Raw genomic sequence first — 24,908 nt, 5'->3', positions numbered from 1 at the left:
AAAAAGGAGGATGAACTAAGGTGTGGTAGTTGCGCACTTCAGCCCAAAACAAAAGGCAAATGTTACAGTGATGTGCAGTGTAATGATAATGTATGCAGGCCTGGTATAATGATAATGACACTGATGGCAAACCAGGAAATCCCATCTCGGCTGTGGTTAGCCACGTGCATGCAGCACCATGTGGTGTGCTCTGCTAACCAGACATGGCTCCCTGTTCATAGTTCCGTGCCTCCGCTTCCTTCTGATCCACTCTTGAGACAGCAGATCAAGAGAGAGCATTAGATGCTCAGTTCCCCCACCTGTTTCTGTCTACACACTTCCTGACTTGCTTAATCTATTCTCATCAACTTTCCATTAGTAATTACCTTTATAGGATAATTGTGCTACCGTGTGGGAGGAATTATGGGGTAATATAAGAGCATACAAGAGAATGATATAGATATTATTGAGAAAACGTTGTCAGTTTTTTCTTATTCTAAGCTGCAGATGCTTAATTCTTCTTTGATATCTATTTCCATAAAGATAATGAAAAAAACTTGGGTTTTAAGCAAAGGGAAAAAATGCCAGTTGTCACAAATAAGAAGAGGAAAATGACGAAAGCAATGGAATTATGTGACAGAAGCCTCAATAAAATCCAACGCTTAATTCAAATACAGCTCACATTTAAAGTGTGGTTTTTTGTTTTCTGGTTTTTTTTTCATTTTAAAGAATCACAAGATTACTCAATTTGAGAGCAGTTTTTGTATGGTATATTCAAACACTCCCCTTGTCCCAGATATGGTGTTTACACAATTGCTTAATTGTGTGTCTGATGTTGCATACCTTGGTATTCCCTAAAGCACACTCAGGTAATTGTCTTAAAATGTAATAGACACTAGGAGATAAAGTTCCTTCTCATTAAATGCTGAGTTTGGATTTGTTTGTTAAGCTGCCTTGCTATCTGATTCAGGAAGCTTTTTTGTTGCTTTTGTTGTTGCTGTTTGTTTGAGTGGGTCTTTTTGTTGTTGTTTGTTTGTTTTCTTTTGAGCTAGCTACAATAATCAAGTGCTCTACCTTTAAGTGAAATGTTAAACTTGGTTATCTGGTAGATGTCCATTTTCCACATTAAAGAATTCTGTAATAAGATTCAGTTGAGAACTGCACAGATACACTAAGCTTTTCAATACCTTTTTCATATTTTAATTACACAAGTGAAAATCCAACAGACTTAAATTGCATTCCATCACCTCTAGTCCTCTCCATTCCATTGTATTTCTCCTCTTTCTGAGATGTTATTTCTCATCCTGACAATGCAGAGCTCTTGTCACTCCTACAGGCTTCTCAAGAAGATGCGAGAGAGAGAACCATAGAATCCTTGGAGTTGGAAGTGACCTTTAAAAGCCATCTAGCTAAACTCCCCTGCAATAGAACAGGCATACCTACAGCTCGATCAGGTTGCCTAGGGTCTGATCCAGCCTTGCCTTGGAAGTCTGGAGGGATGGGGCATTCACCACATCTCTGGGCAGTCTGTGCTAGTGCCTCACCACCCTCACTGTAAAAGACCTTTTCCTTATATCTACCCTCTTTAAGCTTGAAACAATTTCCCCTTGTTCTGTTGCCCCAGACCCTGCTAAAGAGTTTGTCCTCTTCTCTATAGCTCCCCTTTGGATATTGAAAGGACTTGAGTTTTTGAAAGTTTTTAAAAAATCTTTTAACTTTATTGGAAGTTTTGGGTTTCTAACTAAAATATAAGAAACATTCTTTTCCGCAATACAGTGTGTATGTTATATTACTGGAAGAGATACGACAAGAGTTATTTACTCCAATACTATGTACAGGGACATAAGTAAGGGAAATATAGAATTAAGCATGTGCTTTCATTGGTAATTTCTTTGAAATTCTGGAAATTGTGGCAGATTGGGAGAATTTTAGTGCATCAAACTGCATACTTAGATTATTTAACAAAGTGCTATAATTCAGTCTTGCTTCCAGTATTTCCCCTGATGATGTGATGTGATATATGTTGAGATCCTAGTTGTATCCTGAGTTGATCTCAAAATTCATACACATTGGAACACAGGTGACAGGAGAGTGCCAGGATATAGCACTGCCAGAGGAAATTGTTGAATATGATTAGTGTTTACTACAACCAGATTCTTTTGAATCATGGAACTCTTCTCTGTTGTCTGCTGACTACCAAAGCAATACATTTCGGGAAAGAAGGCATCTTTCCTTTCCAAACGCACATAACCTACACAAATGAAGAAAGAATCATCATTTTATGAATTAAATGTCTCAAAAAGAAACTACAAGTTCTAGTCAGGATGAACTCATAAACTGAACTGAAAGTGGTCATTCTCCAAAGTGGATTTTCACTGTTGCAATGCTTACCATCAGACTCTTCCAAAGAAGGGCATAAAACTGGAATGAAAAATGAAAGTTCTCGAAGTAAATGAAGAGAACTGAGCATCTCTGACTTACGAGAGTAAGTCATCAAGATAAAATGCAGGTGTACAGGAGCTACAGCAGGCAAGAAAGCATTCAGGAGGCAAATAGTTTCCATAGAGGCTCCCTTGTCATGCTGGGCAATTGTATTTCACTTTAATTGACAGCTCTGTTAAAGAAGGGGAAGGAGAGAAATTCTTGGGGCAATAAACAGGAGCGTGGAAACCACACTTGAGCTCCTTTGGGTAACACCTTGAGAGCTAACTGTCTGTAAATGTCAAATTATGCTTACTTCCACCAACAGAGCCACAGGAAGCCATATGTGGTAAGTTTATTCGGTTTTACTGAATTGCCTCGGTAAACAAATGCAGAAACTGTATCTCTTGACAGGCTTTTGACATACATTATGGAAGGGTTGAAAGATGGCAAGGATGTACACCTCCTCACAGTGCTTTCTTCCCTTCATCTGGATGCAACAGGACCATTGTTAGAATAGATTAAAGAAAGTAAAATAAGAATTCATTGAGAACTTGCAAAGCACATATGCTATAAACTTATCTGCCACTCTTGTTACCAGTGATGGAGTTTAAATGGATTTACTACCAGAAGTAAACAGAATAAACAAATAGAAATTTGTTTCATTCAGTTTGCAAAGATCTGCTTTGAATTGATAGATGTAGAAACGCACCCACACATATATCTAACTATTTATCAGATACATTTCTTGCAAGCAAAAGATGGAATAGGTAAAATAGGTCTGACATGGATAATAGTAGTATACTACTTCTAACTGCCCTGGGACACCAGTGGAAGGCATGGAGAAGTTGTAACCATTTCGCAGTGGAGTCAATATACATTTTTTTAATATGTCATTGACAAGGGTTCAGCACTTGCTTCTCAGCGATCAGCTCTTGTTCAGGTATAGACATCTAGGCTGTTCTGACCATCTTGTTGATTGAAAGCTGAAATAGTTGAAAATGTAACGAGAGAGAGCTAACTGCTGTGTACAAAAAAAGTCTGCATTTTTTACATGTTAAAGAGATAACATACTGCCCACTAACCTTTTCTATATAGGAAAGTCAGCTGCTAGTTGGAGACCTCTAGATAAGAGGTTTCATTCATGGTCCAAGCTCTGTAGATTTTTATCTGTTTTATCCTAGTTTCAGTTCCTCCTGTCCTTGTGTAAGCTTTCCATATCCTGACCTTTGTCAATGGCTTGAAGTCCTGCAGGCTTCTCCCTAGCTGTGACCTTTGAGACCTGGGCCTTTCTCAGACTGTAGTATTGAATCCTGTATCTTAAGTCTCCTATTGCCATAAGCTGGTAGTTGATGGATGGATGGATGCGTTGCCTTTCCCTCAGGGTCTCTGCTTACTCTATAAAAATGACACAAAGGCTAAGTAGAAGAAATTGTTTCAGGAAAACTTACTGATCTATTCAAATAATAACGGAACTCCTCCCAGTGAATCAATTAGTTGGTGTTGAATGATGGATTCATCAAAGGGTGTAAGCTTTCCACACTGGTGATCAAAGTGAGTAATACCTAGGTGAGCTTGAGGGCTTATGTCCTTTTTGCCCATCTGTTGCCCCATAAGTTTCTTCTGAGCTCATGATTCAGCTGTGGATGTCCCACACCCATCCTGTTCTTAAGAGAGCCAAAACCCCACCTCTTCTGTAGGTGGTGGCTTTTTCTGCAGGGTTACAGAAGTGCAGAACAAAAAGGTGTTCATAGTACATTAGTGTCAATCACATCTGAATTGGACCTCAAGGAAGCAAGATCTGAAATACACCTCATTCAAGCAGCATTTCCTTCTGTTTTAACTTTGCAAGTAGTTCAATGAAAGGAAGACTCTTGAAAAAAAAATAGTTCTTTTACCCTGCTCATATTCTGCTTATCTGTTTTAAAGAAATCCTTTCCTTTTGCTGAGGAAATACATTTTAATTAAGATATAGTTTTCCCAAATTACAGTAAAAGGTAGCTGTGCTCCTTTGGAAGCTGTTTCACAATGGTGTTTTTCAGGTAGTGTATCTAGGATAAAAAAAAGTCTTTTACTAACGCATGAATTGTTTAAGCTAACATTAAAAAATCTCTGTCAGGATTAAAGACCAAAGAATCCCCGTGCTGCTTCAGACCAACATCCATCCTGCAGTGTTCTGTCTGTGGTGCAGGCTACAATCATGAGCTCAAGTGAATCTCAAACAGACATCTGGAAGAATCAGAACCAATAAAGCATATGTGATATTTCCCCCTAATATTCTGCCATTCTCTAACCATTTTCAGTTCAGAGATTTTCCTAAAATTGCTACAGTAAGGTGAGACTGATCAGGGCCAGTGAGGTGAGCTAGCGCCTCCTGGGCCCTGGTGACATTCCTTGTACTCACATAACCATTTTCTTGTGTGAGGAAGTTACACTATAATAAACATTATCAACATTATAACATTTCTCTTAGTTGTTCAAGTTCTTAGAATTAAAGTTTGCCCATTTGTAAACTGAACTATTTTTCTGTTTCTGTTGGAAGTTACACTGTCTGCTTGCCATAGTTACTGCTACTGAGAGAATATATAACACCTAACATGTAAAAAAACTTTATTTTGGGAAGAACAGTTCAGTGTAAGGTGCAGGAGATTGCAGGTTATTGTTATACAGAATACAATAGATAATACCTGAAAATATATCTGCATCACTTTTTTCAGCCATTTTGGAACTGAATTGAGTCCTACCAAAGGACTCAATGTTTTTGTTGCTCCATGCTTTTTGCACATCATCTGCTAAAATCTTGGCAATTTAGAGTTAAAGCTCAGCATATTTTACTTAACTCTTCTGCCTCTGATTTTTTTTTTTTTTTACCAGTGTAAGAAAAAAATATTTTTATCGAAAGCCAACTTTTCCTGTCCTTGTATAAAGCAGAGGATTTTGATTTTCTCACTGCTTACTATTACGATAATGTTATTGTGCTCAGAAGCAGTGAGATGAATTAAGACTAATAAATCTAGTCTGCTATCTAGTCCACAAAGAAACACACAGGTTTCTACTATGGCAATAGCAGTTCCTGTTAGTTTCAAGAGGCCAGGAACTTTCAGGGATTTCAATAATTTATTTGAAATTTTTCAAAATTCCTTTTGCATTTTTGGTTCAATATAGTCCTCTGCCTTCTCTTCAAGATGTGTGTGCAGCTGCTGTTTCAGCATCTCACTTGAGGTTAGATGTGTATCCTATCAATTAGCTCAATTAGCTTTCCTTATCTAATACTTACGTCTCTTACTTTTTATACAGCCATGTAGCGACAGGACAAGGAGAAATGGCTTTAAACTGGAAGAGAATAGATTTAGACTAGATATTAGGAAGAACTTCTTTACTGTGAGGGGAGTAAGACATTGGAACAGTTTGCCCACTGAGGCTGTGAATGCCCCCTCCCTGGAAGCATTCAGGGCTAGACTGGATGGGTTTTGAACAACCTGGTCTAGAGGGAGGTGTCACTGCCTATAGCCAGGAGTTGGAACTAGGAGATCTTAAAGGTCCCTTCCAACCCAAACCATTCTATGACTTTGTGATCTCAAGCAAATGCTGCTGCTTTGGCTTGGCAACTGTTAGCCTGCTTTAAACTACCACTTTGTAGATCTGCTGGAATTTCTGCTGAAATTGTACTTCCCTTTCTTGTCGCAATTACATTACTTTCAAAATAGTTGTGTTTGCTAAATTTTCTTTTTAACCCTTCTATTTATCAGTTAGATTTTATGTGAATTGATTAGACATTTAAAAAAAAAATGTCAGTGGTTCACAGTGTCAGGCAAATGATGAGAAACATCAACTTCACAATCTGCCAGTCCATAATGTTCCTACTCCCATTCATGAATATTGCCATCCTTCCAAAGGAGCTGAGGAACACATTCAGAGTGCTGCCACAGAAAGGACTGAGGTTTCCATAAGCAGCACTTCCATTCCCTGTAAGATAAAGGTTCACACTCATTTAAGTACCACCATGCTCTACCACCCCCAGTTAAATCTTTAGATGCACACTCTTGAAAAGTAATTGGGAACTTTTTAAACAGTTAAGTTCTGAGGTAGTCATAAATGTTGCTCATCAGATATTAGTTAGATTCTATTTTTAACTTGGACCCTTAGAATCAAATAAATGAGCCCATTACAAATTACTGTTCCTTACTAGTAAGTATAGTGCAGAGAAACATTCTGGCAAAATCTGAAGCCTACAATGAACCTGTTATCTCTCTCCAAACCTTCAGCCGTGTGGAATGGTTTAGATAACAGTGACTTAAAAACCTTCCAACTATATCCAGTACTTCAGTAAACAGTGTGAATGGAGAACTCTGTCAAAAGATCTGTGTTTGTTCCCTAAAGACTGCCTCCCCAGCAGCAGATAGTTGAATGCAGATATTACATGAGTTAATCCAGAAAGTAGCATATAAATTACTTGACCGGGGGCGGGGGGGGGGAAGATGGAATTTAACTCAACAACCAAACCCAGGAAAATTGTAGAGTATTTTGTAGTCAAAGTACATTCAGGGCATCAGATTAATCATGGTGAGGATCAAAGCAAAACAGACAGCAGTAATACCTGGCTTTTATGCACTGCTTTCAACCAGTAGTCTTGAAATGTTTGATCCAATATTGTCATACAGTTCTCAGGGTATTTCTCTTCCAACCAGTCTCTGCAGGGAGATCCTGTTATCCCTGCTTCTATATGAGGAGCTATCACTCAAAGAGGCATCGGTATTACATGTGAAGTAGGGAATTGAACCAAAGTCTCCCTGCTTGTCCTCCACATACTGCTCCCTGGAGAACTTCCTGCTAGTTGGTGCTCCCTAGAGAAGTTTCTGCTAGTTGCTTAACTAATGGGAAGGTATCACACTGAAGTATCATGGGAGAAATAGGTCCTTGAAAGGGATTTGAAAGAGGATGAGGCAAGAGTTTTATGAATTTTCATGTAATTTCCTTTTATATGTAAGACAGAATAAGCATAGGGTGAATGAGGATGGAATGGACATAGAAATTAGCAGTGATAGGTAAAATATCATTATGAAAGTGTTAATAATCACATAGATACCTGCACTCCTCTTCAAGATTTCCATAAAGCTGGCTGGTGCCATCAAACTGCAAAAGGTAATCACAAAGTAGGTTCTGCCTGATAACAGACTGGACTTAATCTGTGTGAGGCAATTCAGCTTATAGAGAAATGTTGGAATTTATCTGAGGAGGTCGTCTATATGATCATCTAGCTCTGAGCAGAACTAGTTTGACTGATAGATGGTGTGCAGTCTGTTCTTGAAGATAACGGAGGTGACTTCATTCTGTTCTTAGGCAAACAACAGTTTCTCATTTTCACTGCCGCTGAAAAGTAGCCTGGTATAAATACTGAAGTTGCATCTTGAAATTTGTGCTCATTATTTCTCGCTGACAGCACGGACAGGAAGAGCAGATTGATTGCTGCCTTTTACTTCAATAGCAGTCTTTTACATATTTGAAGATCTCTGAGCAGGTGTCAGAGGTGTGAGTATTGTCAGAGAGCCTGAAACAGAGGCATGAGTGGGAGGTAGAGTTGTGTCAAGCTTGGACGTAAGCAAGGCACGTTGGTATTATTAAGGGTTGTGTGCACGGGGCCAGCAAGTTGGTGCTGGGTGTGTTTGTGGGGTCTGAGGTGCTCAGGTGCTCACACATAGAACGGCTCTGTTGGATGGATTTTTTTGAACCACAAATCTGCCACAGCACTGAGACCTGCAGGCTCATTACTACTGTTGTATTCATTCACTGCAGGTAAATGTGATCAGTACTACAGTACAGGTTACCTCTGTATTTCAGCAAAAGTGCCTGGAGCAGCAGCAGCCTCTGCTCTCACATTAGGACACCGCTGCACTTATCAACACTCATGATAACATCTGTAACACCTGTAAGCCACTGTGTCACCTCACCAACCTATTTCTTAAATGTGTCACCCACGCTAATGCCATTAATGAGCGTTTCATAATTAACTTAGGCAACCCTCAGCTTTATAGAAGCATCTCTCTCTCAGATAGGCTCTCGACAATCAAAGCCCAAACGACGAAACGTCTCCCGTGAGGCCCGTGCTTTCCCGGCTGCTCACAGCCCCCAGCGGCGACGGCTACCGCCGGGAAGGGCCCGCTGTCTGCCGCCGGCCGCCCGCAGGGCAGGCCCCGGGCAGGGCTCGGGCAGCGCGGGGCCGCGCCTTCCGCCCGCCTGACCCCTCACCCGGCAGCGCTCCGCGGCACAACACGGAAGTGCCATGGCGGCGGCGGCGGAGGAGGCGGCGGGAAGCGGCGGTGGGTCCCCGGCCTCCGCCCGGCGGCGGCTGCGCATCATCTCCGGGCACCTGCGGGGCTCGCCGCGTGCTGCGGGGAGGGAGGCGCTCTCCCCGAGCCCCTGCAAGGCGCGGGGCGGCTCCGCCGGGCCGGTCGCCGGCTCCATCCCCAAGAAGCGGTGGGTGCGGGCGGGGGCCCCGCGGGGAGCCGGCCTCAGCGGGACGGGGCGGGCGGCCGGGAGTGGGCTGCGGGCCCGGTGGGGCCGGGAGGCGCCGTGGAAGTCCGGGGAGAGCGGTCCTTGGCTTCTGGGATTGAGCGGTGTGTTAGCGTGGGGAGCCGCTCGCTGTCCTCCTCGGAGCTGGAGGAGAAGCTTGGTGATGAAAAGAGCAGCTCATAAAGAGGGGAGGTTGTGTGCAGGCTTTCTGTGCTCCTGGGCTCGCGGATATGTGAGGCCTCGTGGGTGCTACTAAAATGCTCTTGTAGGTTGGGCTGTCTTGAATTTATTGGAGGTGAGTGGATGGAAGTATATCTTATGCTCTTTCTGTAAGCAAGGCATCTCTTTTCACGTGAGACCAACGGAAGACAAACAGTAGAATTACCGAGCAATAAATTCGCTCACCAGCTCTTGGATTTATTTATCTGGTGGATTAAATGCTATAGTTACAGTACGTAGGTATGATTTCAAATAACTTATTGCTGTCAGGTTCACTTTCTGGAGGAATGGACTTGCATGTATGTTGTGATGCCCCATCCCTGGAGGTGTTCAAGGCCAGATTGGATGGGGTCCTGGGCAGCCTGGTATAGTATTAAATGGGGAGTTTGGTGGCCCTGCATGTGGCAGGGGGATTGGAGATTCATGGTCTGTGAGGTCCCTTCCAACCCTGGCCATTCTGTGATTCTGTGTGATGTCCCCATTTTCTGATGCTAATTTGCTGTGTGCACGTTGCCTTGCTGTTCTGTAAGAGCATCTCATGGCTTAGGTTACGAACAACCCACCACTCTCCATAGAGCAGTGCCAGGCACTGGTGTGATATGTGGCTATATGGAGGCAGCCAAGAAGCTGGCAGGACAAGCAGCAGGTGTGACTCATTGCTCCTGTGTGGAAAACCCATTCAGCTGGTGGCTTGCTCTCAACGTTTTCTCAGACAGCCATGTGAGATAAAAGGAACGGTCTGAGTTACTCTAACAGACTATTTGTGGCTTGAGCTGAGTTTGGCTGCTTTGAGGGGACTGGGATGTTATAGACGTAAAGCCAAATGTTACAAACAGAGCATTTAGCCCTTAGTGAGGGGATGCAACAAGCAGCTCACTGACAGAAGTGGGTTTTCCCAGAAGTGTTGGCTTCCATACTGTGTTTTTCTTGTATTTGAGTTCAGGAAGAAATCATTGTTTCTGAAAAATACTGATTTAGCTGCTTGTCGTGCATTTACTTGACATTGATTTTTATGTAATTTCTGGAGCAGGTTCCCATTGAAGAGCAACAGAAACGTAGTTATATGAAGGTGCATATTGACCTGAGGGTAGCCACTTCTACTGTAGAAACCATGGGTGTGGTGAACTTAATACTTGCTGTTCAATGGGTTAATAACATTGTTCTGCACTATTAGTATTCACTATAGGAGCATAATTGCTATTATTTTGATTAACTTGTTCTGGATGAAGAGTAAATTACATTGCTTCAGGGATCTTAACGTCAAAGAGATACGACTATGGGACATTATTCTGTGATAGTGTAAGGGAGCTACTGGAATGTGTTCCACATCATTGGTACAGCTGTCTTGGTGTACTTAGAGCTCAATATTTTTGTGTGTATGGAAATAAAAGCGCTGTTAACAATTGTGATTTACAACTTGCAAATAATAAATGCCTGAGTTCTGTTCTAGTGACTTCCAGCGAATTCGGAGCTGGCTGACCCTTTCATAAGATTTAGAAAGCGTTGGGCAGAAAGATTCATGCCACCATAGGTGAGTCCGGGTGGCTGAGATTACTTAGTGAAGGTGGAGAAGGTCAACCCCAGGAATACCACAGCTGTAGAGGTTGTTGCCTTCTGTGAGGCAAATAAAGAAAAGTTCAAGAGTAGTAGAGAAGTCTAGAGAGAATTTAGGAGAGTTAGATTAAGATTTTGAGATGAAGAGAAAATTTAACTATATTGGGGAAAGAAAAGGGCGTTTTAAAGTGAACAACTTCAGATATTATTAGATTTTATCAAAGGTGCTTTTGCTTGAATGAGAAGGGAAAGAGGTTCTTGAGATGAATTTGAAGAATGCTGCACAGTGACTGTAACAGTTATCTGAGGCTTGCCAAAAACAAGGAGTTTTGGGAAGTCGACTTCTTAACTTTGCAGCTAGGTTCACATGGATGATAGGTTTAATGCTGGATACTCAGCATTTAGTTAAACTTACTTTCGTTCATCTGCGTGGTGGTTTTGCTTGGGTAGTACAAAGACACTTGTGTGAGGCTAAGAATGCAGTGGACATTTTAATAGAGTTCTTTGCTTTAGGCGTGACCAGAATTCTTAGGCAGTTGTGTAATTAAAAGTCACTGTTTAAATATATGCTTTCCTTCATTTGGTAAGCCCCTAAGCAAAACCAAACACCATTGTCCGTGGTCATATATTGGGTGTAAGAGGCTGAGTCTAGAATTCCTGCAAGGATTTTGAGGCAATAATCAGTTATAAGGAAACTTCAGGTATCTAAAAGAGCTTGTTCAAGTGTTTCAAGGTTGTAGTAAATGTATTAGATGTAAAAAATAATAGTTGAACTTGCATTTCAGACTGTGATTACTGAGCAATGAGGCATAAAGGAGATGAGCTGGTTAAATACAATAGGTTTTTAAAGTGTAAAAGTGAGTCTAAGGAGGTTTGGTTCTTTGCTTAGTAACTCAGCTGGTTAAATATCTTTTGCTGACAGAGGATTATTCCATGTTGAGTACTTGACCTACTCTGGCAATGCTTCTTTATTTCAGTTTAAGGGTGTCTGACCCCAGTAAAGCTGAGCAATCGAAGAGTGGAAGACGCTGGAGCACTTTCAACTTAGATCTTGGAGTAGGTTACAAGGTCTTGAAACTGCTTAAAATAAAACTTGTGTTTCTGGTAACTTCTTTTATCTGTATAGATATTCACACTTCCCATTGTAACAAGCTCTGTGCTTGAAACGAATCAATCTGTACTAAATTTTGTGTTAATAGCAAGTTAAATTGTTTAGTCTATCCAATTTGGTAGTGCTTTCCCACATATCTTTGTGTAACTGCATCTTGAGAGATGAACTACTAGACTTGGCAGCCATTTTTCCTGCTTACCAAGGAAAGAGGAGCGTGGATTTTGAAAGCTAATGTGACTTTCTATTTTGGGAAGATCACGAAGATCGTGTTTTTATATATTGCTAACCAGCTTGATTTAAAAAAAAAAAAAAATATATATATATATATATATATAGTGAGAATAACTGATTTATAGATTATACAATGATACTGTGTGTTTTTTCCATCAATATTAGAACAGTTCAAACCCAAATGGCTTCCTTCTTTCAGTCTCCTATTAAATCTGTTTATGACGATTCAGCTTTTCTGCCTCTTTTGAGTTATTAATTTAATTTTTTGCTGGCAAAGCTGTAGCTCAAGTACTTTATTCAAAAATTTCTGTCTTTGTTAGGCCTCTTGCATCTTTCCTGTAGTGTCTGAAATAGTCAAAGCATCTGACAGGCAATTCTACCACTTCTAGCTGCATTCTTTGTGTAGTATTTCTTCTGCAAAGTAGGTGATTTGTTGTGACCAAAAAAATGTCTTAATGCTTATGTAGTAGTCACTGGACACTGACCTGCAGAGATGTTGCTTTCTTGTTGACAGTCTGAAGACCACACTAGTAATGATCTTATCCAGCCGTTTTTCGTCATCAGTGAGGAGAGGAAGGGGAATATGTGAAATGTACAGAGCTCCTTGGGTATTCATCAAGCTGTCCCCGTTTCAGAATTTCTCTGAAGGCTAGCCAATATATTTGCATGTGGATGTGTTTAAAGATTGCAGTGGGATTCCTGGTTTTTCTTCTTTTGATAAGTCATTTTCAGGAAAAAAAAAAAAAAAAAAAAAAAGAGGAAATGCTTATCAGAAAAGATAAGTTATCTTGTGCTTAGGGCAGCATTCTCTTTAGGGGAGGATGCACTGTAAGAGTGTACTTTATGAGTGGTGAGTCGTATGTACTGTAAGAGTAGAGAGGCATTACTTATGGGCACAACATTTCTGTTTTGGTTTGTAGGTTTTAATTCAGTGCTGAAGTGAAAGATGAAGGTCATAGTTATAGAAACATCTGCGTCTTCAAGCCTTAAAAAAATGACGTGCCTCCTGAAAAACTTACTAAAAGCTTGAATTGGAAAGTAATTCTTCCTTGCAAGTGTTTTTTCAAAACTTAACGTTTTTCTGTTGGCTTTTGGTGGCTGGTTATTATTAAACTCATTTTACTGGTGGGGCTTAAGATAAAAACTTTACATACAGTTGTTCTGAAGATTAACTATACGAAGTGTACAACTTGTACTATATCACTTTGAAAACAATAAAGTGCTGCAATTCTTCAGGACAGTTATTCTGGAATCACTTCTATGTATGCCAGAAAATAGGAGTGCCTCAGAGATTGAGCACTAGAATGAATCTAGCTGTAGTAGATTGTGTTATAACTTAACAAGGACCAAAGTTCTTCAATGTTTAAAAGGAAGTGTTGATTGAATGTAATAAAATGTTCATCTATCATCTGATAAGCTTATCTTTTTGTGTCCTGGAGCAAAGAAAAAGCAGAGTACAGTTCCTCACTTTCCTGTCTTTTTGTGGGGAAGTTTTTTCTTTTTTTCCCTATTGGATGAAAAGGTGTTTGTGGCTTTCTTCTAGTTATTATGGGCACAGTGTTATCCAGTGTAAGCCACAGGATGAGTGCATAGCCAGTCCCCGACTCTTTAGCAAGTTCAAACCCAGGTTGCTCAAGGTAACTTGTTAATATCTAGCTTCAGGTCAAGCAAAGCGTGAGTTGGTGCCTAGAGATGCTACTTGAACGTAACAGATAAAGTCAAAGGCATCCTATCATACCACTAATTTAAAAACGCTTCATTGCAGTAAAGATTTATATCATGTAAATTTAAGTGATGGCTATGCCTCTATGCTTGCTTGATTACTTTAAAACCTTTGGTATTTTAAAGACTTTTGGTATTACTCTGTTCTCAAGTGAATTCAGGATCTGTTTAGGTTGGAGACTGGTAACACTGAAGCTTAAGGTAAGCACCAGAGGATGAAGAAGGTCTGGGGGGCACAGGGAGTGTTTTTCAGAGTTAAATCCATAGAATCACAAAGGCTGGAGAAGACCTCCAAGGTCATGAAGGCCAGCCATCACCCCACACCCACCATGCCCGCTAACCACGTCCCTCAGTGCCACAACCACAGACTGCTCTCCCACCAGGATGGCTGCACGAGTTGGTGGCCTTTGCCACCATGGGTGAGCAAAGTAAGAGCCAGCCAAGGTGAGGTAACACCCTCATCAGTGAGGAGAGGAATGCAATTACTCACTGAAAAATCCTGTTGCAAGAAACTGTGCTCAGAAGTTAGCTTTTCTTCTGTATATATCTTGATGTTTCTCACTAAACTTAGAACTTGGAAAGGTTAGATTCCATATATGGCTTGTCAAGTGTTTGATGGCACTAACTCTTTAAACAATGATGTTTTCAAGCAAAAGTTGATGCTGAACTAAATCCTGACATAGCTGACTTCTGAGCTTAAGGTAGTGGAAACACTGGGCGTAGAAGGAAAGAATCTTAACAAATCACAAGAGCAAGAGCATGTTGCATTGAGGAAGGTGTGGCAGTTCACAGGAGGCTTTTATGATTGCATCAAAGCAGATAATTGTTTCTCAAGGTTATTTCTTGACGTATACAAGCAGATAAGATTCTCACATGTAAATAGTAATGTGATAAAAGAAAGTGCCATAATTTGAAGGCAAATGTGACTTCATTTGCAACAGCAATTCATATCTATTACCACACTGTAAGCAGTTAACTCATCAGTCAGATGGTATGGAAGAAATGTCGGAGTTTAATTCATTTAAATAAACATGAGTTTCCTATTAGGTCTTTTTCATGTTGAGTACACCAAGGTGAATAAGGTGAATATATCCATTGGTTACATTTTATTAGAAAAAAAAAATTAAACCTGGATACAAGTTAAACTATGCTTAACATGTGAATTACAATATAGAGTACTACATGAAAAGTAGTTAATGTGAAAAACTGAATTTTTAGATCAGTTCCGTGATATCTGCTAAGATCTGAACTCTTACACACAAGAAATTGAATGTATACATATTTATTTATTTAAACTCAAGATTTACTTAAGTTGAATAGAACAAACTTTGCTAATCCAAAAAACTACAATAATTACTTTTAGTCCAGGCCAGAATGGCTTCCGGGAAGTCAACCACAAACATCTGTAGTGTGTGTAACATGCAGAAGTAGCTGTTGTATACAAGCTTTCTGTGTTGATAGTAGAAGCCACAAGATGTTCTTCAGTAATTATCTGATGTATTTGCTTTGGAAAGTCCTCAATGCAATAGGTAAAGATCTTGTCCAGAAGCTGAGCATATTTTGCTTGAGAAAATACACTGATTCCTACTACTGATTCCTTTGTTAAATGGGATTTTTGAAGACAGTGAAGCAGACTTCCTGACTTTGCAAGCTTCTCAGAAATATTTCTAACGTGATTGATCTCTAGTGCTTGAAAAGTGTTGAATGCCTGTTCCCTGACTGCCTGGAAGTAGCCACATGCATGCATTTTTGCAGCAGAGCTGTCACTTCAAAGATAGAAACTGATACCAGTGGAAGTAGTAGATGGAATAGAAATAGCTTTTTGTTAAGTAGTCCCTTGCATGAGAATCATCTGGCCAATAGCATCAGAAGTGTACGTATAGTATCTTGGCTTTCTTTATACAGTGTTTCATCTTTAATTCATTTAATCTGCCAAATTACTTAAGCTTTCTACAAGAGAACGCTGGAGAAGCACCGATTTCCTTGTTCCTTGGGGCTTTATTATTAAAATGTAATGAAGTAGTCAACGTTGGCATTATGTAAGAAGAGTTAATGTTTGTTTTTTAAACTGTTCTGATAAAAACAAAAGCAAACCAAACAAAAAAGAGCCATGCCATACTCTGCTCTGGTCCTGTCAAGTCTTCCATGCCTTAAATTTTGTCTATGCTTGCAGCTTTCCGTGGATTTAAACTGTAAATATGAACCAAGGTTCATGTTGCTGTCGCAGATACTTGGCAAACAGAACAACAGCTGTAGTAGATGTGTGTGCAGCTGCAGAGGTTTATGGAAAACACAGGCTGCAGAACTGGAATGTGTCTAAGTTTCCTAAAACAGGCCTCTTATTGGCCTTCAGAAGCTATTGCGCTCAGGTTTGGTTTGCTGCAGAGAAGGCTCCCTGCGAGAGAAGACGTGAGAGTGACAAACATAGCAGATATTCCCTGCCTGCAGCATGTCATTCTCCAGATAAATTATGCTTTCACAAAGCAGTTCTTGAAGGGATTCTTTGGGCTATGTTCCTTTTCCGAATTTCCAGGGACCTAATTCTAATTTACTGCTGGCTCCAGAAGCTTTCTTAACTGATGCTGGAATGATGGGACTGTGTAGCCCATGCAGGGACTGCTGCAGCACAGGAATGGAGTGGCCAGAAGTCCAGTTAGAGTGGGCTTTGAGGAGTTACTGTATAGATGATAACCTGGTGCAAATCCTTAGCACCATAATGCTACCTGAATCTTACTGCGTGCCTGCTCCAGGTCTTGGAAGAACTTCACAGCCTGTAAGACTTGTCTGCATTGCTCCATTAGACAAACAGTGGTGGCTTGCCAATGTGCTAGCTATTGAAACTGCCACTTATATGTCATTTCCAAGAATGTGCTGTTCTTGTGTGGCAGAACAGGAGTGTCTGTTTATTTTGTGTGTGTGATGTTTGCAGGCTAAGCACCAGCTGATGATTGAATTGAAAGCACTGGTGGTTATTGTGAGAACATTGCCGTGAGCATTTTGGCTCTGCTATAGCTGGATCCCGTTGGTGCAGTTGGTTGAATGGCACAGACTTAGGGCTGCTTCTCTGAAGAAAATGCAGGAAATGGCCATTGCCCATTTTAGTGAAGTAGCTTGTTTGCTTCCGTTTGTATGATGTGCTGCATTTCACGCGGTTTTGTAGAAGTGAGGGAGAAGTTGTATTGAGATCGTTGTGCTTGGATGGGTGTCCCTGTACTGATGCAAGTAATTATTGCTACTGAGCTACAATTCATTCATCGACTTTCTATATTTCTCTGAATGTGGTCTTGTAACTTTATTGGAAGTGAAAAAACGGTGTGCTTCTGGTTTTGTAATATCAATCTGCCCTGGAAGATAAAAGGCTGTGACTGCTGGAGAAAATTTTCTTTTAAAAAAATCTCTTTTTACCTGGCAGTTCTATGTGATGTGTGTGATGATTTGGTGTATAACTGTGCCATTCATTTTAAACTACTGGAAAATAGCATGTGTGATGTAATTCCTATGGGGATTGAACTTCTGGATGTTCAACTCCAATACCTGCAGAAGGGCCTGTGCTGCTGCTTGGGTTTTCTAGGGAAAGGAAAGCAGTTGGCAGCCTGTCACAGAGCCATGGGCCGTGGGAGTGTGGGCAGTGTCTGGGTGCTGGGAGGTCGGCCTGTGCCCTCGTGGGCTGCCCTGCCATCCTAAATACCTTCACTGGAGGCTTCAGCGTGCTTATTTTAGGTCCGTTATCTATCTTGTACTGTGATCTGCGCAGCATCTTGTAGCCAGCTCTTCAGAAAAGCGAAGAGAGTTTGTTCAAGAGTTCTTGCTGTAAAAATAGAGTAATTCTTGTTGCATCAAGTGAAACTGTTTCAGCACAGAGCATTGTAAGGAGAGGTTTGAATTCGATTAACCTTAGCACACTATTTTCACAACACTTGCTCCTATTGTCAGTGTTTCCATGGTAACTTGTTTTCTTGCAGGTTTTTCCCTTCAGGCAATATCATTACTTATTTTACATGTATATGGTGTGTATATGTATGTATGTAATATATTTAAAAAAAAAAAAAAGTTAAGCAAAGCTTGCTTTTAACGTTTTTACGTTTATCATTTCATTTCAGTACTGATTTTCTGGCTTTAAAGTTAGGAAGCAAGGAAGAACTGATCAATTGCTAATATTTAATACGAAGGTAGGGCTAATGAGCTTGATATTCTGTTTGGGTCACTGTACCCGAATAGAAAAGCCATCATCTTTAAATGAGGTAGCATAGATACAACACAAAACTTAACAGCTTTGAGCTCAAAACAAGTAAAACAGCAAATGTTGGCCTTGTCACTCAGAGCTAGATAATCTGTCATTTTATTTTATATTCTGGATGTTTTTTAGGCTGCTTGTTAGGAAGCCGTGTGCAGTATTTCCTCCAACTTGCTACTGTGTAGGCGAGAAGTGCTAGGAGCCACTGTAAGTAAATCAGATAGCAGTCCCAAAGCTGGCAGTACTCCCTGCTGTGGTGGAACAAAGGAAAGAATAAATGTCAGTGGCTTCTTACAAAACAGTCCTTTCTGTCTCCAAACAGAAACCTCAGAATTGCTTGGGGTAGCTTTGAATATAGAAATTAGATGTTTGTAGTTAACTTCTTGTTGTGTCTGCATGTCACAAGTCACAAAACCATCTTTTAGGCAAAGGGTGATTTGCCTGACTTTGTGTTATGCAGTGGTTGAGATGTTTCAGAACCTGCTGTTCTTCTGCAAACATGAACTGTTGTATTGGCGTTTAAATTAATTACTCTCACCTCAGCAATAATAAGAGCTGTGTTATCTTTCAGAGCGAACCATAACCATTACTTACTTATTTCATTCAGAAATAGTTAATCCTGAAAGCTCTCAGGAAATTTGGCTTCTTCCCCTCTGTTTAGTGTTTTAAAGCCTGAAGAAAGCACCAGCCTAGGAAAGCAGGCCTGCAGGAAGGGCCAGGAACTGGTAGTGCAGGTGGCTTAGCAGAAAGAACCCCTTGCTGGGTCTCCACTCAGTGGCTACGCTCTGGGCTTTGGAGGTCTCATCTATCCGAGTGGACATCAGGGTGGTTGAGTGTCCCAGAGAAGCGCTCGCTTGGTTACCCAGAATCATTGGCTCTTTTGGAGCCTGCCCCTTTGCGTCCCATTCAGGCTGATCTTCTCCAGCCTTGCTGCTGCTTTCTCTGCCCTGTTCCACACATCACACTTAGCAGTATTTTTTGATACTGCCTTGAAAAGAGGACCTGCTTAAGCCTTCCTCAAATTTGGTTGATTAATATCATGTCTGTTCTGACTTCACATGATTAGACAAACTGAGTCTGAATGTACAGGAGTACTCCATGTAGTTCGCCTTGAGGAGGACTGCAGTCTTAGACAATTGTTCAGGAAACAGCTTAATTTGGTGGCAGTGTTACAGTCAGTTCTTCAGGGTGCAGAAGCATCGCAAATGCATCAGTTGCTAAATGCTTGAAGTTCCTATAAAGCTTGCCTAGGAAATGCTAATCTTATCAAAGGTTTGTTGAAATGACTGTGTCAAACATTTGTAGTAGAAGTCCCCATTTTTTCCATTCGATTACTTGAAGCCTTGTGGACAGGCAGTTGGAAGAAACTGAACTTTGACTGAGTACAGCAGTGGTGGTGTCTCAGGAGCTCGCTTCTGTTTTCTCTGTTAGAAAGGCCTTTGGTAGTCCAGCAGCACCCAGCTACCTTGCATGTACTGCTGGAGTTACAGCTGTTTTCAGGCAGTGACTTCAATATGTGAAGCCTTCTCAAAATGATCACTGATCGTTGTCTTGCTCTTCTAAGATACAGTCAAAGAGCAAGATCTATGTTTACTGTGTGTAGCAGAGTGAGATGTATCATCTGTTCTTCTTTAAGATGCATTTTTGTTATTTCAATGTTTACATTAGCACTTCATTTCTAATTTAAATGAATAGTTTTTTTTTTAAAGCAAAATTGAATTGATATGTAATTACTCTTTTTTCTCTTGTTTCTTTGCATCTTCAATGTGTTTACACTGATACATTACTGATGTTTTTTATTGTGGTTGTTTTGGAGTGGTTGTGTTTAGACACTTCAATGTTTTGGATAATATTTTGACAATTGTGTTTTTTTCATATTACCTTTCTTATGGTCTCATTACATTGAGTTAATTCACACTGTTTGGTATATTATTCCCTCTGCTATGTTTTTTCAGCTTTTCAAAGTATATTTTTAATGGGAATGTCTCTCAGTGCCTCACTGAATCAACGCTGGGAATGTAATGGGGTTGCAGTAATGATGTGAGGTTTAACTGAAGTTTAATGCATTTCTTCATTCTAGAGCTACTGCATTTTTTTCATTCTTCAGCTGCTACTACCTGTTTGTAGTACTGCTACTTCTAGTAGTGATGTAGAGGTTTGAAGATGAACATCTTTCAAATGGAGTCTGTGCTGATTCAAAAATATTCGTTGTACAGTTTATTGACTTCAGCTGGTGGTTCACAAAGCATCTTGTCCTTCAAACCTTAGGATGCAGTCTGAAGGAATAATGGTTATGATTGCAAATGATTTTTACGTGTATTAGGTTCTGTACTTTTGATATATATTTGCCTTCTTAAGTTGCTATGTTTTCAAAGCTATGAAATCATAAATCATACAAACATTTTGGCCTTACAGTGTGCTAACATTTTCAATCATGTATGTTTTCCCCTTTCTAGACAAGAAATTCTGAAGTGGAATGGATGGGGATATAATGACTCTAAATTCATATTCAATAAGAAGGGTCAAGCAGAATTCACAGGAAAGAGGTAAGCTGGCAAATCATGTTACTGAAGTAAAGTATTTTATTAGTAATTTATTGTAAAAGAGTTTTAAAACTGGAGTGTTCAGCTAAGCTGAAAGCAGCAGAAAGCTCCTTTATCTCGTAGAGCAGGTCATTAGTTCTGTGTGGGTTTACTGAATTCTGTATGTAGTAGTGAAACTTCCCCTGGAGTGTAGAATGAGAATCTGTACATTCTTCTAAACCTTAGAAAACATGGAGCAGTTCCATGGAGTGGTTCCAGTTTTGAAAATCTCGTGAGCATCAGCAAGTTGCTTTATTCAATTCATTGAGTCATTGAAATTGTGTTTTAGGTTTCTTAACTGTTATACTTGGAGTTTCTGTATGTTCTTAGCTTAAAACCAAAATGAATGAACAGTTGTATGCTTTGTGGCAACAGACAGCTCTGATCTGTTGTCTTCTAGCCCTTTACACAGCAAATTTGTTTTTCTGAAAAATGTATCTATAGTTTTTCAGCAAATACAAGTTTAATTCTTCAGGATCTTTTTTCTTTCTTCAGTGAGTTTCAAGCCTGTCATTCGATATCTTACTGCTCCTTTATACCTGAAATAAAAAGAGTCTTACAGTCTTCTTAGTTTTAAAAATAATATCCTTTTGTTAAGAGAAAAATAATGATAATAATAGGAAAGAGAAATGAATTTGCTGGGACACTGTACTGAAGAAGAACTCATGTTCTTTGAGTTTCTGCACAGCTGCTATGAGCTATTTTGAGTCAAACCTGCAAAAAAAGTCTCTCTCAAGTACTGAACACAAGTCATTTAATCTTTTAATTTTCAGTCCCAGGTTAAAATGCAAAGCACTGTCTTAGGCTTATGAGTTTATTGTATACTGTGTAGGGAGATCTTGGTGATCTTTTGCTACGATTCCAACCCTTGTTGCTTTGTCACTCATTTTTTCATCTGATACCTTTATCTGCATAAGGAATTTGTGCAGGGTACTTTGAAAGGGGCAAAAGCATAGTACTTTTTTTTTTTTTTTTTTTTTCCCTGGAGGAAGCACTGAGGCTGCTGTTGAACTGATGAGTACTATTCCCTGTTCTAGAAGAGATGGGAATGATGTTTTATCATTCACCTGATTGGAGAGTCCACTGTTAAGCCCTGATCGCTGATGAAGACTTTATGTAAAACTGGACCCAGTAGCAACGTGGCAGTTTGCACTCCTGTTTTGGACAGACTTATTTTTCTTATCTTTAAGCCTCAAGAAGAACCTTCCCATCAGTACTGTAGCAACATATTTTCTTTAATGGCTGCTAAGGTAGAACCTCTGTGGAAATAGAGAGGGACGTAGAATATAATGTTCACTGCAGTCTCCTTGTTTACTTTATTTTCACACTCTCATAGAACTCCAAGGGACAGTGAAACAGGAATTCTCTTTATGGAAGTTGCACTGACTGTCCCAACAGACTGTGCTTTTCTACTTGTCAAATTATCCTTTTTTCATTACCAACTATACCATCACACCAGAAGTAGAAGGTACTTGCTTGAGTGAGCAAATAAACCTGTTTTTCCAGGGAGGACAGTTCTTATTTTATTTTTTTTCAGGGACTTCTTCTACCGTCATCCTATGTACAAAGCTTACCCTTGAGTAACTGGTCATAATTGCATTCTGTACACTCACCAATTTCCTCTCTGTTGGGACTTTTGTTTGCCCCGAGTTAGTTGTTAGATTTCTGTCGGCTTTACTTTGAGAAAGCCGTAGCAATAGGTGGGCAATACCAGAAGGTGTGTCTGGAGAGGAAAAAGAACCAAGCTGAACCAAGATATTCTGCACCTTTGCAGATTCCTAATTTACGTTAGACTTGTACCTTAAACTTTTGTTGCTTTTTGTACTTGCCTTTCTACAGAACTCCTTCTGTTCTGTATGAATATACTTAATACAATAATAGCTGTCACAGAAGGGATCACTGAACATAGCCTTTCTAGCTGAGTTGCAGTGTGTTTGTACCCTTTTGTCTCTAGGTTTTTGATTGTTTTATCAGTGAGAGAACTAGAAAGTAGTTAAGATAAGGAAACAAAATGAATTGCATAGTAGGTGCCTTAATAGTAGCTGTAAAGCACAGGGTCATGGTTAGGTGTAATAATTAAATTGTCGTAGAAGAAAGATTTGTGGGGCCTAATGTATCAATCTACATACGAGCTATAAGATTTATTTTCAACTGCTGAAAGCTCTTTTGTTTTCATCTTGGAGTATGCTTGTGCATATATTGTAAACATGTATGAAGTGTGTAAATGTACGCAATTTACAAGTTTCCACCTCATCAATGTTTAAGCGTTGCCCTGCCTCGCTTGTGGTGCATGCCACATGCCAGAACCATGACCAGCTTCTTTGCCACTTGCTTTGCAGCTTCCATCTGTCATAACTCTTGCCAACAGGTTTGTGATAATCACATCGCTTGATGGGTTTGAATGCATCCTGAGGATGAGAGGAACCTTTAGCTCTGGTTTTCTTGAGACTGTGATGTGTGTTGAGCTGGGTTTGTGTGTTTGAGACTGCTTTAGTTTACAGTGCAGTGTGTCTGTACATACATGCTCTCCTTCTGTAATGAGCATGTAAACTATGACACTGCTTTCTCCATCACTTAAAAATGAAAGTGGGGGGTGGGATATCTGATAATCCTTATGCCTCAGTTCCCAACAGTCATAAAGGAAAATAACGTCTGAGGTACTGACATCTGCTTTGTTTTTGTGTTAAGTACAGAATACTTAAATGCAATGAAACTGTGTAGTTTCATGAAAACTGAATGGGCAGAACTTTGCAGCCTTTTAGGTGAGAACTGAATTTAAAACTTACTATTGGTACTTATGCAGAATCAAAAGAAGTGTATCTGACATATATTCTTTTAATTTAAAATGACACTGTGTAATATTGACTTTCCAGGTACAGATTAGGTGGTATGGTATTACCAACTTTTAAAGAATGGATAGAAAAAACCTTTGGAGCAAGTCTGGAGCACAAAACTACCTCTAGAGTAAGTAAATAGCCAAACCAGTTCCTTTAAATGTTAGTCTTGGTGATGATCAAGACTGGATTTTTAAAGGTGATTCAGCTGTTCTGAAGGTCACCTTGCATGTAATTGGTTTAACCATAGTGTATTAACACCTGAGAGTTTATATCTGGTGTAGAACTACTGTATAAAACTTCCAGTGACTTAGCACAACTTGTAGTTCTAGGTCAATTGGTAGTGCATTAATTGGATTAAGTATTTCCCACAAAGGGAAATTTTAGTCCTTGTTTGTAGGCTGTTTTTCAAGATTGTGGAAACTGCTAGCCTACAGAGAATTATTATTCATGAAACTGTAACGATTGTTTGTGAAAATAAATACAGAAGATAAGGTGACACTAAATTGTGTTGTGTTTTCAGTGTATTTCATGTTATCCAAGTTCTAATTTGACAGCAATATTTTTCACATGCTGAAAACTGGCTATCAGAATACTCAAGATTGTGCTGAATGTTTTCAGGAAAAAAAAAAACAAGCACGTTCAGAATGTTCTGGTTTCGTGAAACGTACATATTTTGCTTTTCAAGCAGAATATCTCAAGATTGACCCACCTCATTTAAGAAGAATTCATTTGAGGTTCCTGACTAGATAGCTAGCAAAGCAGAGCTGGAAGAAGGTTGTTCTTGTACAGTTACTGTAGTGACACTGTTTTGGGTAGCAGTTTTATTTACCCATTTCCTCAGTGAGTTCAACATTGTGTTTTCTCTGAAGCAGGTAATCTCATTGGGCTTGAAAAACTCAAGCACTTCAGTCTTATGCTAGCCAGTTCATTCTTTCATCTGCTGACTTAGTTTCTCCATGTGTCAGTATGTATTTTTCCTTATATGCTTTCCTTTGTCATAACTGGCAGCTGCTCACAGCAAAATTGCTTTAATTCATCATGACCAGTAGTGTTGTGTGTATAGAATATAGAGAATAAAACAGAATTGAAGGACAAGGGCAGATTATCAAATGGCACTTTGATTTCACAGCGTGTCCTGAAGAACTAGGTGCAAAATATCTGCCGGCAGTGTTGGTTTTTTGTTATGTCGTACACCTCTGTTGTTGTGGTCTGAACCATGCTGACTTTCTAGATGCAGAATAGGGCTCTTTGGAGTTTCCAGTGTGTTTCTGTACTTTTCATAGTTACCAGAGGTTCTCTGTTTTCACATTTATCTTACAGTTCCTGATTTAGATTGCAGGTTTTCGCACTGTATTGGTTTTCACTGTCTGTTATCATCAGAGCGTGAAGGAACTCAAACATAGGAACAACAGTATGGAAAGAATGTCTTGGTCTATTTGTCTTTATCTCTTCTTGCTTTTGTTCTATAGGACTGAAGGGTTCTCTGTCATGTGCAGTCTTTCTGTTGT

The 24,908-nt window shown here is 39.8% G+C and overlaps 1 protein-coding gene across 2 annotated transcripts in view; it reads left to right on the top strand.

The window, feature by feature from the left end:
- The window catches only part of AGPS (alkylglycerone phosphate synthase), a 79,883-nt gene that overhangs the window by 16,392 nt on the left and 38,583 nt on the right, over positions 1–24,908 (top strand). The window contains exons 1-3 of one of the 2 annotated variants that reach the window (XM_042821994.1): positions 8,681–8,874; positions 20,438–20,527; positions 23,437–23,527. In XM_042821994.1, the coding sequence (XP_042677928.1) occupies positions 8,681–8,874; positions 20,438–20,527; positions 23,437–23,527 (375 nt within the window). Of the gene's footprint in view, positions 1–8,680; positions 8,875–20,437; positions 20,528–23,436; positions 23,528–24,908 lie in introns of those variants that run through there. The other variant, XM_042821996.1, reaches the window with a different exon arrangement.

Source organism: Centrocercus urophasianus, unplaced genomic scaffold, assembly GCF_019232065.1.
Source record: "Centrocercus urophasianus isolate 14NV4802_14NV808 unplaced genomic scaffold, USGS_Curo_1.0 seq_20, whole genome shotgun sequence".
NCBI classification, from domain to species: domain Eukaryota; kingdom Metazoa; phylum Chordata; class Aves; order Galliformes; family Phasianidae; genus Centrocercus; species Centrocercus urophasianus.
The sequence above is the reverse complement of the archived record's forward strand: the minus strand, read 5'-3'. Positions and strand labels throughout refer to the sequence as shown.